We start from the raw sequence: 11,720 nt of genomic DNA, 5'->3' as shown, positions 1-11,720 counted from the left end.
ATATGTAGAATAATGAATGCTCCAATGTAGATGACAATTCCAAATAAAGTTGAGGTGTTGATATGCTGATGCCTGAGCATGCGTGTATGGAAATATAGCATCAAAAGATTGCCTCTCTGTGGAGGCAAAGATAAAACTGGACACCAGCCAGTGACAGCACACTATGGTTATTACTAATAGAGATTGCTTTCTGCAACTTGTCAGGATAATCACCTAATGCCATTTTTTGAACTGCTGATATACCAGTATTATATACAGCTCAGAGTTCCAAGACTTTCTGACATACAGTTTTCTAAGCAGGTTTTTAAAAACTTTGTTTAATTGTCAATTGTCAAGCAATTTAGTTTTTTACTGTATTTCCCCCCCACTAAATACAAGTTCTTCCAGAGAATTCTCACGAAATTCTTAGTACAAACTCTTTAGAAGTCTTTACTGGAGGTAAAAACACTTTAAAAATATTTTTTATACCAATTAACATTAAAAACATCATTTAAACAATCTTTTTACCTGGCTAATGTCTGAAGATACAGACAAGGCATTTTAACAGGAAAGTCCTCGGATATGCCTTCCTTGACACTGGGAAGCTGTGATTGGAATGGTTTAGAAGGGTGATAGCACAAAATATTGGGTTCAGCAGCGCTGCTCAAAGCCAGTAAGAACAGTGCATTCGCTTTAATCACTTGATGAGCTTCCATGGTGGGCAAGGCACGAGGTGTCTTAACTTGCATTGGCTTTCTTCTGGATTGTTTGACCTACAATACAAAAATAATGCTACTTCATGATTGTGGAAGTAGATACTTGGGATCCAAAGAGAAGGAACACAACTCCCTGCTAAAGGGGTTGGATTCTACAACAAGCTCGGCACACTGTCCAAGCCAGTTATTACAGCTCTACCTCACAATGGAGATTCCCTGCTTCCCGTCCAGCCTCTCTTCAGGGGTCAGCTAACTTGTGCAAAAAACGTGAGAAAGTTAAAAAATAAAAATAAAAATAAAAGGGGCAGCCTATGAGCAAAACATCAGGACTCGGCTTAGCTCTTCAGTTTATGTACTGCTGTAAGCAATTATATACTGTATCTAGGGGTGTAACTCAGGACAGATAACAAAACCAGCAGCCCCAATTTTAAATACATTTTCTTTTCATACTTGCACGTGGGAAAATGGGAATGCTAGGTCAAGCGTACCCATCCATGATGGATCTGAGACCATGACAATCAATAGTCTAAGGATCAAGGTCCCCCACCCCCACCGCACCCATTTTTGACTTTCAAGTTTTTAGAAGGGTCTAAGGCATCACCAGAAAACTTGTCCATCAAAGTACTTTGACCATATATATTTTTATTAGCTGCCAGCCTCACATGTATCTCTAATAGATTCTTTGCCTACGTGCCTGAAGGTGATTCTTCGTTGCCAGAAGCAAGCAGAAGAGTAGCTTAGTATGGGCAACATTAGCTGATAGACATGGTGGCCCAGGTCCTCACTGGGTTTTGTGCAGTCTGAAGTCCACTGGGGGCTTGGCTCACCATGCCCACTCTGCAATCATGTGGTCAGACCATGTTCCACCTCAAGTGTACTACTGGGACAGCAGAGGCCAACTGTTCTTAGATGACAACCAATGAATCTAGAGACTAAGTGAAGCTGTACACATTTACCATAAGACAATAATGAATTACCTTTTCTCTTGCAGCCGCCTGCTTTTCACGGAGATATTTTTCTCTGCATCGATCACAGACTAGATACCATGTGCTTCCTCCTATACCACCATCGCCACAATTACCCGCCCATCCTCCACAAAAGTGTCCAATGCTGTTATAGCCTTGTCCACCAGCATAACGGCCACAACCTTAAAATAATGAAAAGTTGTGCTTAAGAATACTACTACTAAATCAACTATTTTACACCAAGATACTGTATTTTAGAGGACCAAGGCTTTAAAAATCTGTCAGAAGATGTTTTAGAGGTTGAAGAGATCACATTTACTATATATAAGAAAAGATCTGTTTGTCTTCAACCGATATAGACACGAGAAAGGTGGTCTCTGGTGCTTGTTTAGCAAGTTTACCATGGGGAGAAACACCATATAACAGCTTGACTAGAAATGCTGATGAAATTTGTGAAATATAAGTTCAGAATACTAGCCTCAGAGACTCATAACTCTTGCCTTCAATTCAAGGTGAAAGTTATTGGCCTGTGAGTTCTTCTGCAGCTTGGTGGGTTTTACAGGGCCAGATACATTAAAATCAAAAACACAGAACAATTAAAATCAAGTAACATTTAAACCAAATTAAATCTCATTAAAATTAAGGTTAAAACTAGGTATCAGTTGAGTGCTAAAACTCTCTTCATCAATTAATTGGCTGTACAGCCAATCAAATAATTAAAGAGAATCAGAAATCAAATATCAGTTATTTAAACATGGAAGAAAATGAATTATAAGATTAATTAAGCAATTAAGGCAGAAAATCAATTAAATTAAGGTAGAAATAAATCAATTCCATCAGTAAGACCAATGTCAATTTATTAATCAGCACTGCAGATTTCATAAAGGCAGGGAGCAGAAAATCAAATATAGGCCAATTAACTGTGGCAGCAGATCTGAAGTAAAATATCAATCAGTGAATTAGGCCAATAAGGCCCAATTTTATCCTATCAAATCCAGAGAAGTTGTTAAGCTTTCACCTTTATCTATATACTTGCTATGCCTTGACAGGTTTAACAGGTTGACAGGTTTAACATTTAAAAATGCCTGACAACACTTTTCTACACTAAAACAGGTAGATAAATTGTATGCACTGATTTGCACCGATTTTATATTATATTAGTTTATATTATATTAGTTATATTAATTATAATTATATTAGTCTGCAAGAACAGCTGTTCCTCATATCACTGAACATCATGGTACACAACATCAACTGCAGAGGACTATTAATGAAAGGAAGCAGAATGCCTTCTTTTCCTTCTCAGTCATATCCATTTTTTACAGACCAGATTTAGAGATACAAACTAGCTTAAGCACATTATTTTGAAGTGGTAGATGTTTCAAATACTGAGTATAGGCAAGATCCAGACTAAACTAGTGATGACTAAGCACCACTGAAATAAATCAGACAGTTAATCAAGACTAACCTAAATTTCATTAATTTCAATATCAAACTCTGTCATTACTAACTCAACCTGGATGCTGCCCATAAAATTTTAAATTCTGCTTTAGACGAAAATGGCTTCAAGATATTAAATGTTGACATGTGCATCCTTGCTTTGCAGGACATTTCACTATATTGAATAGGGTGCAAATGAATGCTTTAAAACCTGATATTTTTATTTTAAATTGGATTTTTTAAAAGTATTGACTAAACATTTTTCCTTTTAAAAGCATCTGGTTTAAAATAAGATCTGTATATAATGCAAACATATAATCTCCTAAAACTGAAGTTAGAACTCTCTTATGAAAGGCTGCTTCTCTTTAACAATGTTTTTTTTAAAAATCCCCCCAAATTTGGAGAAAACATCTTATCAGCCATACCACAGCACAATCGGTTACGTATTTATATTATGGCTTCTTACTGGGGAGCAATGGCTTGTAAGTCACTACAGGTGTCACCTAAATGAATCAATAGATATCTTTTACTCCTATTTTATGCATAGTAATTACCTGATCTCTGCAGCTGTCTCAGAATTAGTATTTTAATTATAAGTATTTATGACCCATGTGCCTGGTTCATATGCAACACCAAACCAGAATTAAACATGGTAGAGGATGTAACCCAAATATGTCTGGACGTGCGAAACCGCAGTTTCGTGGCAAAAGCAACCTCCAATTTGCTTCAGCAAACTCCAATTTGAACCTTTGGTTTGCACAAAGAGACCTGAGGTTTGGCTGCTAAGGTGTACAACTCTGGACACAGCCATAACTGCAGTTTTGCGCCGATTTTCAAACCACAATAATAGTGGCAGCGCCACAAAAGCGGCGACATGTACTTCGGCAATTGCTGTCACAGTCAAACTGTGCGCCCTGCAGCCCGTGTGTCCATGTTCAGATGTTCATCCTTGCCTGCAGCCCTAAAAGGAGGCCCTTCTGTCCTGGGCCACTGGAAGACGGAGCTTCCCTCTCCTGCTAATCCCCACCCCAGAAGATCTGCATATGGTGCAGTGCTGTACCAGACTCAGGAATTTTTAATGGGTGTAAAGGAATGTCATGGAACCCAGTGTCTCCACTGTCCATGCATGCAGGCATGCCCTGACACATGGCCCCCTTATTACAGGGATAACTAACATGAGTAGAACATCCCCTCTCTGTGTGGGGAATAAATGGTTTGGGAGGGGTGCTATTGTCTGCGTTTAAGAGGCTGCCACAAGCAGGGATTGTGGAGCTGCGAAGTTCTATTCCCCCCCCCCAATTTTTGTATAGGGGGGCTCAGACCCTTCCTTGGGGGGGTGTTCGCTCCCTAAGCTTATTCATGAGCAGGGTCAGGCAGCAGGATGAGCACTGCTCCAGTGAAAGGAGCAATTCCTCCTATGTGATGAGGATGGATGTTGACCCAGAGTGGACTGCACTTGCTCAAGAGAGTACCATGCCATGGGGACACACCCACACAACAAATGAGAAGAACCATCAGAGGGGAGGAGAAAGAATTGCCAAGGAAATTCAGTCATGATGCCCAAAGGCAAAACATCCCAGTCTCCCACGGACAGCTCCCTCACGAGAGCATCAGGCAGTTGGGGCTCTAAACAGAGCCAGGTGCTGTGTGGAGGAAAGCCATGGGGAAGGGTGCTTTCCTTTCCGGAGATTGCTTCTTTGTCTTGGAGATTGCAGTCAAGCTGCTGCAAAATCGTGCCCTCTGCCAGTCTGTCCACTCATGTGGACATGTTTACCCTTGCCCCCAAAGGGAGAACCCAGCTGCCATGTGGAAATTGGAAACTGGGGCTCCCCTCTCCCACATGCCCACAGATCTGCATACAGTGCTATGACGGACCAAACCCGGGAGTTTTGAATGGGTTTAAAGGTCTGTTCCTGAACCTGGCGTCTCCCCCGTCAGCACAACTACTTTGGGAGGTGGGTGCTCACAGCCAGTTGTAAAGGGCAGCCCCAGGGATATCTGATCATCAAAGTTCTATTTTTTCACACTGACAGATTGGGGATGAAGGCCCCAGCCCGTCCCTTAGGAGGTTTGTGCTCCCTAGGCTTACTCATGAGCAGGGCCTGCAGCTGGGGTCGGTAGCGCCACAGTATATGGGAAGCGCACTTCTGCTGCCGAGATAGGGCCAAACGACCAGGGGCGCACTGCTCAATAATGAGAGTAAAAGGCCATGGGGTCACCCCCTTTCAGCTCATGAGAAAAACCATTAGACGTGAGGAGAGAGAATTGCAGAACAAATTCAGTCACGATGCCTGATGGCAAAACATCCCCTTCTCCCACCAATCACTCCTTCATGAGAGTGACAAGCCACTGGGGCTCTATATTTAGCAAGATTTATGTGTGGAGGCAAGTCGTGGGGATGCACCCATGACTGGGTGCCGTAGAGTCTGCTTTCCTTGTCTTGGTGGCTGCTGCCAAGTAGCTGTCAGAGTGTATCCTTTGCCAGCTTGTCTGCCCCTGTGAACATGTGCACCCTTGCCCATGTCCCCAAACAGCGACCAGGCTGTCCCAGGGTCGCTTTAAAATGCGGGGGTGGTGGTGTGTCCATTCCTGTGATTCTCTGAAATGGCAGATCTACATACGGTGCAAGGCCTGACCAGGATCTTGAATTCTGAATGGGTTTAAAGGTCTGTTTCAGTGTATCCCCCCCTCCGCACATGCAGCAAGGCCATGGCACATGGAACATCTAGATGTCTTTTGGGTGCATGCAAGATACAACAGGGAATGATGATGGGGAGGTTAAGGGGGATCTGTTGTATCTTTTATCATTGAGGGTTGAGGGCCCCACACAAGCAGGGGCTGCTTGGGTGCATGGCTGGGTGGGCTGGTTCAACCCGTGAGCTCACAGCGCCCTTAACAAGGGCTTAGCCTTCTCCAGAAGACTGGCCCTCTCATGAGAGGGCAAGTCTGCTTGGCAGCAAGCTGCCTGTCAACAGGATTTTGGTTGGGTTTGCATGGACTGCTTTGCTGGGGTTACCCCTTGCAATATCTTCCAAGGTTACAGGGGGACAGACTCCCCCCCCCGGCATCCTTTGCCCTCCCTCATCTACATATTTCCTCCTAGGAAGCTTCCATGTTTCCCTCCCCTCCCTTGGTAACAGTGGAATACCTACCCCACTGGACACCCCCCCCCCCCGAATTCATGCTTGTGCAGGACTATAAGGATGCAGGGCTGCTTGGGGGGTGGCCAGCGCATGCAGAAAAAGCTGCCATGGCATGACACTGCTGGGCATTTAAATGGTTTTTAAAGCCCTTCCCCTGCCGAGGGCAGGCTGAGCACTCTGAAAATGCTTGATCGCGCTCAGCACACCCCCTTCCAGATTGTGGCCACCCTGCTGATGTGGTGGCGCTTTGCCCACAGTCTGGTCATGTAGCTTGCTGGGCTCTGCCTTGGAGGCTGTGCAGCAGGGAGGAGCTCTCCTTCCCTGATACTGGAGTTTGGCGAGACATTGTTTGACAGATGTCTGCGGTGCGATTTGGAGATTCAACCTGAAACTGCGGGTTCACCTACCTCCAGTTTGGCATTGCATATGAACCGGGCCATGATGTCCAGGGCAAGAAAACCATGATTGTTCTTAACCACGGTTAAGAACCCACATTATAGTATGCACTTCCAGATGTACAATAGGCAAACCAGAACCAACTGTCTGCTTTGGTTTTCCAGCTGTTCACGATTCAGCTTCATAAATTCACTTGCGTTTCCATGGCACAAGTGCCTATTGAGATGGAGCAACTGCCCCAAATGTGGTTTGTCAATAGTCTGTGAGTTCAGACACAACATGGAACCACACTTAGCACAAACTATGGCTTACAAACCAACTTCAAAATGTTACTTCAGATTGTAGACAGACTTGGCTTTAGACCGAATGTGAAACACATTAAAACACAACAGAAAACCGTGGTGAACCATAATGCAAAACATTGATCTGCTTTTTGGAGTTAGGGCATGGCAGCTGTATGACAAAGAGGAAAATTAAGGAACAGTGGTGAGATTTTGAATGTTAATTCCATCCAGCACCAAAGACCCATCATGGCTACAGATGTTTAAAAGTTGTAAGAGGGACCCTTGTTTGGAAATATTTTGACAAAATCCCTTTGTTGGGTACAAAATAAAGTGTGGCAAGTGTACACATTGCAACAAAGAGATGCAAGGTCTAGTTATTAGAATGAAGCAACATAAAAACACATCATCCTGTTATCCTATTATTATCTTGTAGTGATATCACTTTTCAGAATACTAAAATATTTTTCATGCAAACATCTTTTTACCTGGATGAGCTTGTCTCATGTGATAGGTCACTGGATATGGGTGGGATTCTCCACACAGCTCACAGATGGTATCCTTCTCTGGTCCCCCCACTGCAAGTTGAGCCATTTCACCAAAGAGATTTCCCCTTGGCCTAGCCTCAGCCTTTTCTTTTTTCTTCTTTTCCTTTTTGGATTTCTTGTTATCTTTATCACTTTCTTTCTTCTTCAATACTGCACAGGAACCAGGGCTTGGGAAAATCATATTTTGCGAAGCTGCCTTGATGGTTGCCAGAGAAATGTCTTCCCAAAAGGCCACTAGATGCTGGAGGGTTAAGGGAAGAGGAGACTTGGACTTCATCGTATGGTGACTGGATGTTTCAAAAGAGGTAGTTTCATTTTTTCCATCCTCGCATCGTTCATGCAGAGGAGGCTCTTTAAGCATTGACAGAACCTTGTTTTTATTTATGCTGCCCATCTTGGATATGTCAGGCCCATGAGGAGCTATGTTAAACATATTCAGAGCGGAAGATATTTCCAGGGAATGCCTATTTTTCAGCTTAGTTTCTTTTTCCTCTACAGGCTGTTGGCCAAGATTGCTTCTAATTGGTGCATGCTCTTTAGAAAGCTCGGGGTTAAATTTCAAAAAAGAAGAGCAGGCCATTGCATCGTGGACTATTCCTTCATGCCACAGGAAAGAAGCAAAGACAGCCCTGGCACATTCTGCCACAGAGGGAGACATTGCTTGTTTGGCAGGCTCTACAGGTCTGGCACCATCACCTTTGAATAGGCAGACAGATTTTTCCTTTTTGGGTCTTGTATGCCTATTTGCACATTTGCGACTCACTTTTGGAGATGCTTTCATATCTTGCTCATCTTTGAGTGGTGCTTTTCCTATGCTGAAATGAACTTTATTAGAGCCATCATCTATACTTTTGAATTCAGAATTATCTTCACAGGTGCTATCTGTGATGCTATTTGTCTTTAAGGTACTTGAAGTGCAGACTTCAACAACTTCACTATGAAGGTTTTCTTGTACAACATGAGGAGAAGGGGCCCTATTTTCTGTTTCAGACACAGGTTTTCCATCTTTTGATACATTTTTTGGTTTGGGTGAAGTGGACCTTCCCCTTAGTGGTTCTGTTAAAGGCACTTTCTTTTTACGAAGGGTATCTGGATCCAGTGTATAAGAATCTGATTTAGATCGCTCCCGAGGAGGATCAAGTCTTGTTTTCACAGGGGCTGGGGGTTTCTGAGACAGCGTCTTATCATGAGGAGATGATGACCGGCGAGAACCAACACCAGATGTACAGGATTTACCTCCTGAAAATGTCTTTGGAGAAGATGACCGTGTTCCTGGCCCTGGAGATTCTGCCCTTAACCCAGATGTTGTTCTTCCATCAGATTTTAAGGTCTGCAGAGTGTTATGGTTTGGAGACAATGATCTGCTGTGAGAATCTGATCTCAGCTTTCCGGTATCAGATTTTAGCATCAGAGATTCACTAGCAGATAAGCCTTCGGTATTCCTAGGTTTCTTCTGATCTGCAACAGTGTGGCTCACACGCCCATCAGGTTTTGGTGACCTGCTATCCACTCTGTATTTTGATGCCATGTCTGATTTCCCTGCTGGAGAAACTGGTCTAGCAGCTGCAGTAAAATTCAGTCTGTCACCTGTATGATATATTTTTATAATGACATTATTAAATGGAAAGTGCTTATTTATAAATCAAATGTTCACACTGCACATATAAATTCATTCAAAGTTTCTCAGTATCAGAAAAACAATAAACGCTATGAAGAAAAAGAGTCAGATATTAAAATATAAGACAGACAGAAGGTTAATATGCTGTGAATTATAATACAAGTTAGCCCCAATCAAGAGATGAGCATGCACAGGAATTAAAATGAGCTTCATATTGTATATGAGGATCCCATCTCTTCATATGTTGTCAGCAGCATCAAGCTTCAACAGTGCTGCCTGCCACTAGGGGGAGAGGAGGAGGAGGAGACGGGAATCAGTCTTTATCAACCACCCACACATGGGTGGTAAAAACTGACAGCATTAACCATCTATTCAAACACAAACACCAGTGTTTGTCTTACCCCAGTCAAACAAGATGTACAAACACTGTACTGCAAATACACCCCAGGATGGTAAGATGGAGGTTTTCTCACCATGCAGTACTTCACATGCAAAGGGCCCCCAACACAAAAAGCCATCCATGTGAGGAAACAGGTTTCCAGATACAATGAGGTAAGTTATTTTATAAGTGCTCAATCCTTAGCTACACAACATACCTGGGCTAAATAAACATTAACATCCACTCGTGAAAAGCCTATATCTTAACAACTGTACCTGGAAGACTATGATACAAGGAAAATATTTATTTCAAGACTTTAAAATAGCCGCCACCCAACCCCAAAAAGTTTGTGGGATGCTAACATACAACACATACTATAGCAAGCAAGTACTGCTAACCTAGAATTACTATATTTGGTACCAGAAACTTTAGTCTTGTTTTGCTGAGGGAGCTAGAAGGAGACTAGTCCTTGCTAGGAGATTAGTTTTGTTCTTTCATGCTAAAAACATATAGGAAAACATATCTAAGTACAAATCAAAATTAAGAATGAAGTGGAAATTTTACAAGTCTACGGGATGGGAGAGTCATGCTCACCTATAGGTAATGTTATATATATATATATATACACATACATGCATTGGCTATAGTTTTCCAAAATAATAGGAGAGACAGGTGTTCAAAGAAAAACATTCTACATTTTTACTTTGCTATAAATCAAAGTCTAAATGAGATTTATTGTAACCCCAAATATACAGCATGGCATTTCCTCTTCAAGAAATGTAGAACATATAAAAGGTTTCTCCATGTACTTCCAAGTGTCACGGATGTGGCCAAATTTGTTTTAGCTATACCAAACTACTGACATAAAGAAACCACATATTTAGCAAAAGTCATTAAATCACTGCAATTAGATAAAACAAATTAAACCCTAAGTAGAAACTTTTTTGAGTGAATGGAATGAAATGGACTGAAGTAGCACAACAGCTTTTATCTATGAAATTCCAACATATTTTGAACAGCCTGTCTACAATGGCATGCGTACCCACCCTTTAGTTTGTGAGAGAGAGATGAAATAGCAGAGGCAGGCCCAGCTACATCACTACTTTTGTAAATGCACTCACGAGAAGCAAGGCTGCGGGATGGAGTTTCTATAGTGAAAAACAGTGGCACAGAAGCAGCATAGATTCAATGGAAAAATAGCAAAGATAAAAACAAGCAAAGCAAGTAATTCAGATGAGATACATCTCTACTCTGTTCTATATCCAAACACATTTTAGTTCAGCATAAAGGATCTAAAAATATTTGTTAAATTATTCTAGAGGTCACTTTTTCTCCAAAATAAATCAATGTTACTTTAAAAGAAAGCATTAAGAAAACCTAAGTGCAAATTCTTATGACAAATGATTGATTAAAATAATAATAATAATGAAACAGCAGCAAATGAATGGTTTTGCTTTGTTCAGCTCATTTATTATTTGTACTGCTTCTAATAGCCTAAACCCTTGCAAAATAAGTCTGATAGTCTATAGATCTGACTTGGTGAGCTTAGGTGAATCCAGGATTTCAGTTCTGGCTTTGCTTCTGCATAGAAATGTTGAAATCTCTCAGTCTTTCTAAAAAATAAGAAAAATGGCCATATGAAAACAAGAACTATTCAGTTATGTTGCTGCTTCTGCACTGGGGCTAATTTTCTAAGCTATTCTTTTCAAATACTTTATTAATTCAATCATTTAGTAACACTCACTGGACATCAGCACAAATTATTTTGTTGGTTGTTAGCTTATGCAGTAGATCAGCCTGCACCAATTTGTAGCTCGCAAGTTCAAAGTTTATCTAGTAAGAGGTAAAGTGATTTCAGCTTTGATTTATTCAAAAAATAATTTCCCCACTTTATTATTCTGCAATAACGCTTCTGGAGAGGATAGCCTTACAAAACATTAGAAACTGATTAATTCTCTGGGTAAGCTTGGAAAACACACTTAACTGAAGGTATATTTCAATTTTATGTTGTTAAGTACAGCAGTAATTCTTTACCTATCCTGACTAACTTTTCTCATTCTAAGTTGATGCAGTTCTACTTCCTTAAAAGAAGTTGTTTCTGGTTTGCTTAGAACCTTCTCCTGGGTTTTAAGTATGAGAACCCACCCACTTTGCTCCACCACCCAAGTCCCCAGTCCCACTATTAGTGAGGCAAAATGTGTTGGTGGAATACAGGAATAAGATTGCTTCCAGGAAGAGGAGAATTCTCTCATCTC

At 41.5% G+C, this 11,720-nt stretch overlaps 1 protein-coding gene across 14 annotated transcripts in view; it reads right to left on the bottom strand.

Moving 5' to 3' along the window:
* MYCBP2 (MYC binding protein 2) overlaps positions 1-11,720 on the bottom strand; it is a 259,460-nt gene that overhangs the window by 48,469 nt on the left and 199,271 nt on the right. For 8 of the 14 annotated variants that reach the window (XM_053305497.1, XM_053305498.1, XM_053305504.1 and 5 more), the window contains 4 exons: positions 10,512-10,613; positions 7,409-9,055; positions 1,673-1,842; positions 508-752 (listed from right to left, as the gene is read on the bottom strand). In XM_053305497.1, coding sequence (XP_053161472.1) covers positions 508-752; positions 1,673-1,842; positions 7,409-9,055; positions 10,512-10,613 — 2,164 coding nt within the window. The remainder of the gene's footprint in view (positions 1-507; positions 753-1,672; positions 1,843-7,408; positions 9,056-10,511; positions 10,614-11,720) is intronic. The other 6 variants (XM_053305501.1, XM_053305503.1, XM_053305511.1 and 3 more) reach the window with 1 other exon arrangement.

The sequence above is a fragment of the Hemicordylus capensis genome, chromosome 3 (assembly GCF_027244095.1).
Source record: "Hemicordylus capensis ecotype Gifberg chromosome 3, rHemCap1.1.pri, whole genome shotgun sequence".
Classification (NCBI taxonomy): Eukaryota; Metazoa; Chordata; class Lepidosauria; order Squamata; family Cordylidae; genus Hemicordylus; species Hemicordylus capensis.
The sequence above is the reverse complement of the archived record's forward strand: the minus strand, read 5'-3'. Positions and strand labels throughout refer to the sequence as shown.